The 3559-nt window shown below is 45.9% G+C and overlaps 1 protein-coding gene across 1 annotated transcript in view; it reads left to right on the top strand.

The window, feature by feature from the left end:
* The window catches only part of LOC109923120 (SCO-spondin-like), a 154888-nt gene that overhangs the window by 84704 nt on the left and 66625 nt on the right, over positions 1 to 3559 (top strand). The window contains exon 28 of the mRNA XM_048596202.1: positions 115 to 387. Coding sequence (XP_048452159.1) covers positions 115 to 387 — 273 coding nt within the window. The remainder of the gene's footprint in view (positions 1 to 114; positions 388 to 3559) is intronic.

The raw sequence follows: 3559 nt of genomic DNA on the forward strand, positions 1-3559 counted from the left end.
TCACTGAGGGAGTGGTCAGTGAGTGAGACTGTGCTGTCACTGAGGGAATGGTCAGTGAGTGAGACTGTGTAAATGTGTCTAATGTTGCTCTATGTTTGTTGTGTTGTTGTTTAGAGGCTGTTACACTCACTCAGTGGTCAGCCTGGACAGGCTGCATTTCCTGTCTGCCCCGATCATTCCTGAATATGGCATCCCTCCATCTACTCCAAGGACAGCGAGTTGAGAGCCAACACCTCAGTGCATTCCCTGAGACTGCTCGGTATTTACTGACGGAAGAACGTTACCGAGTTTGTGTAGCAGTGGGATCGGGTCAGCGTGTCCCTCCAGATCTCTGCACTGGAACCTTGGTGGAGGACCGAGAATGTACAAATCTCACAATCTGTGAGGGTAAAAAATCTATTTATCCCAATGCCATAAAATTCATTTTTCAATGCACATTTCAAATGAACCGATCTGCTTTTTTATAATTATGGTAATGATGGATCTTATAGAATTTGCTGTTTAGCAACGGAGTTCATTCATAGTTTTGTTGAGATTGAATCCATGTCCACATTGTGCATCAGCTCGATATTGGGGGACTGGGGCCTGTTAGTCTGGGTTGGGGATATGGTGCAGAGTGATTCAGATATTTACTGATATAATGGACTGAGGTAGGCAGGGACTGGATTATCCAAACAGCCTGCTCACTAATTGTATGGCAGCGGAAACAATAGGGATTATTCAGATCTGGGAAAGTTGGCTTGGTCTTGATGTTACCTCCCGCTCTGTAACAAATACGTTTGTCTGACAGCAGTGGCAAAAATGAAGAAAACTTGGGGAGGAAGCACAGGCACCAGTTCTGCAGTGGTACTGTCACTGGGTGAGAAAGCCTGAACCTCAGGCTAATGTGCCTGGTGTGTGTGTTCATATCCAACCGGGGCTGATGGTAAAATTTGAGTTCAATAAAAACATTCAGGAATTAAAAGCTAGTCTAATGGTCACTGTTGATTGTCATAACCACCCATCTGGTTCACTAATATCCTTTAGGGAAGGAAACTGCCATCCTTACCTAGTTTGACTTACATGTGACTCCAGACCACAGCAATGTGGTTGACTCTTAACTGCCCCCAGATAAATTAGGGATGGGCAATAAATGCTGGTCCAGCCAGCAATGCCTTCATCCTATGAACAAATAAGATGCCAAGAAATTTGGGTGTCCTCGTGCATGAATTTCAAAAGGTTATTGTGCAAGTACAACAAGTAACCAGGAGAACTAAAGGAATGTTAACATTTGTGACAAGGCAGATTTGAATACAAGAAGTATACAGGATACTGGTGTGACCACTTCTGGAACAATGTGTATAGTGATGGTCTCCTTGACTTGAATGCTCCCAGCCCCTGAATGTGGGCCATGGCAAAACATTTGGAAAAATCAGGTAGATGTCAAGTGAGGACCTTCTTGACATTGAGACCAATAAATTACTGGACATTAAGGTGAGATTCTCACTAGTGAGCAGCAAGAAGCCTTTTAGAATGGATTATTGCACAATAATAACCTCATTACTAGTACTCTCGTCTCATCCATGCACAGTCGCACATTCCATCACCTGCAGATAGAAACTGGATGTTGAGAATTCCTGACATGAAATTCCTACCTGTACCTGGTGACTGCCATCGCCAAAATCTCAGGGCATGCTGCAAAGCAGCAACTGCTCATACTCCATGTCCACAAACAGTGGCACCCAACAGAGAGCAGCTACACAGTATCATCACCAAGGCACATCTCCCATCTACTCTCAGTGAGATTCTACAATTCAGTGTTACGTTTAGAGTCTCATTGACCAACTTTCATTGCAGTGTTGCTGCTAGAACACTGTGCAGGGGCAGGTACCCAGCTCATGGACTGACCCAGGCTACAGTGGCAGAGAAGGCCTGTCCACACTCCTTCTTTTCTCATTTTTCCTTTTTTTTCAGTTTTTTTAATTTAGTTTATTTGTTTTTCCTACTTACTTACTCTCTGGAGAGAGCCCAGTTGCTGAGGTAGCAGTGGTGACAGCATTGGGTCTGGTGCGTGGCAGTGTCTGGGGTCCCAGTGTGGGACATTACCAGTCGGAGAGTGAGGGAGGTCCACTGGTATCTGTGGCAGCGGTGAGAGCAGGCAGCCTGAGGTCTCCTGGACATGGGCCAAACTGGAGGAGAACGACAGTGTGAGCTAAGCATAGCTAAAAATTAAGACAGGCCGTTGAACTTTTAACTTTATTTCTTTGTTTTTTCTACTTTGTACCTAAGATTTTGTACATGGGTACCTTTGTACCTGAGAAGGTGCCAGGAGTGGTGACAGTGTACACTTTTCACTGTGTCCCTGTATCACTGTACTTGAGTACATGTGACAATAAAATCTATTCTATTATAATTCTATTCTAATTCTAAGCTGCTTGCTCGCTGTCTTAGCACTAACTCATTTTGTGCCAACTTTAATGCTCACCGCTTCCCTGACTGCCATTTGGCTGGTTGATTCCTCAGCCACGTCCAGACACTCGGAATACAGTTTTACCATTTTGTTCAGCACAGGCACAAAGCCAGCCAAGGGGATGAGCATGTTACTATAGCAGTGAACTACGTCAATCTTTCAGCTACAGTTTGTGGCAGCAAATGATCCAAACACACTGTACATGTCTCTCCAAATGGCCATATCTGAAAGTGTAAGGGGAGTGGCCTTTTGTCAGGTCTGGGAGGCACTGCCATTGGTCAGGAAGGCCCCAGTACAGACAGTCGATAGTGGCCTATGCTCACAGTCCAGGGGCTTGGGCACAGTCAGTTGTCACAATGAGGAGGTCAGGGTCAGTGGCTGTGTATGACTTCAGGTCAGGGAGTGAACCATGGACAGTCTGGCTGGTCCAGGGCCAATTGTCAGGGCATTCTTAAATTTGACTACCTAAGACCTGCAAGAATATCTATATCCTTGAGAACCCCCACTTTCCTGCTTTGCTTCAAAGACCATGTGCCTTACAAGGATGGTTAGAAACAAAATCAGAAATTGCTGGAGAAATTCAGCAAGTCTGGCACTGTTTGTGCAGAGAAAGCAGAGTTAATGTTTCACATCCAGTGGCCCTTCTTCAAACTGGTTCTCTGGTTATTTGGTTGCTGGGAGATGAGGACTACTGTTTGTGACTATGACTGATGACTCTGTTACACAACACCCTAAGTGAGGCTGAGATGCAATGTAACCCATTTTTCCTCCCAGGGCCATGGTGGAGCCACGCCTCCTGACAAAGAGGTTCTGAGATTTGGATCAGTTTGGGTAGGAGGACAGTCTAAGAATGCTGTGCTTCACACAACTGCACAAGGAAGAGAACAGAAGTGGAGGGGGCTAAAAAGTTGGGGGAGCTGCAGTGTCCTCTAAGGAGGAAGGTGAGGACATTGAGCAGGAGGAAGGTGAGGACATTGAGCAGGTGGAAGGTGAGGACATTGAGCAGGTGGAAGGTGAGGACATTGAGCAGGTGGAAGGTGAGGACATTGAGCAGGTGGAAGGTGAGGACATTGAGCAGGAGGAAGGTGAGGACATTGAGCAGGTGGAAGG

Source organism: Rhincodon typus, chromosome 4 (genome assembly GCF_021869965.1).
Source record: "Rhincodon typus isolate 14 chromosome 4, sRhiTyp1.1, whole genome shotgun sequence".
Taxonomy (NCBI): domain Eukaryota; kingdom Metazoa; phylum Chordata; class Chondrichthyes; order Orectolobiformes; family Rhincodontidae; genus Rhincodon; species Rhincodon typus.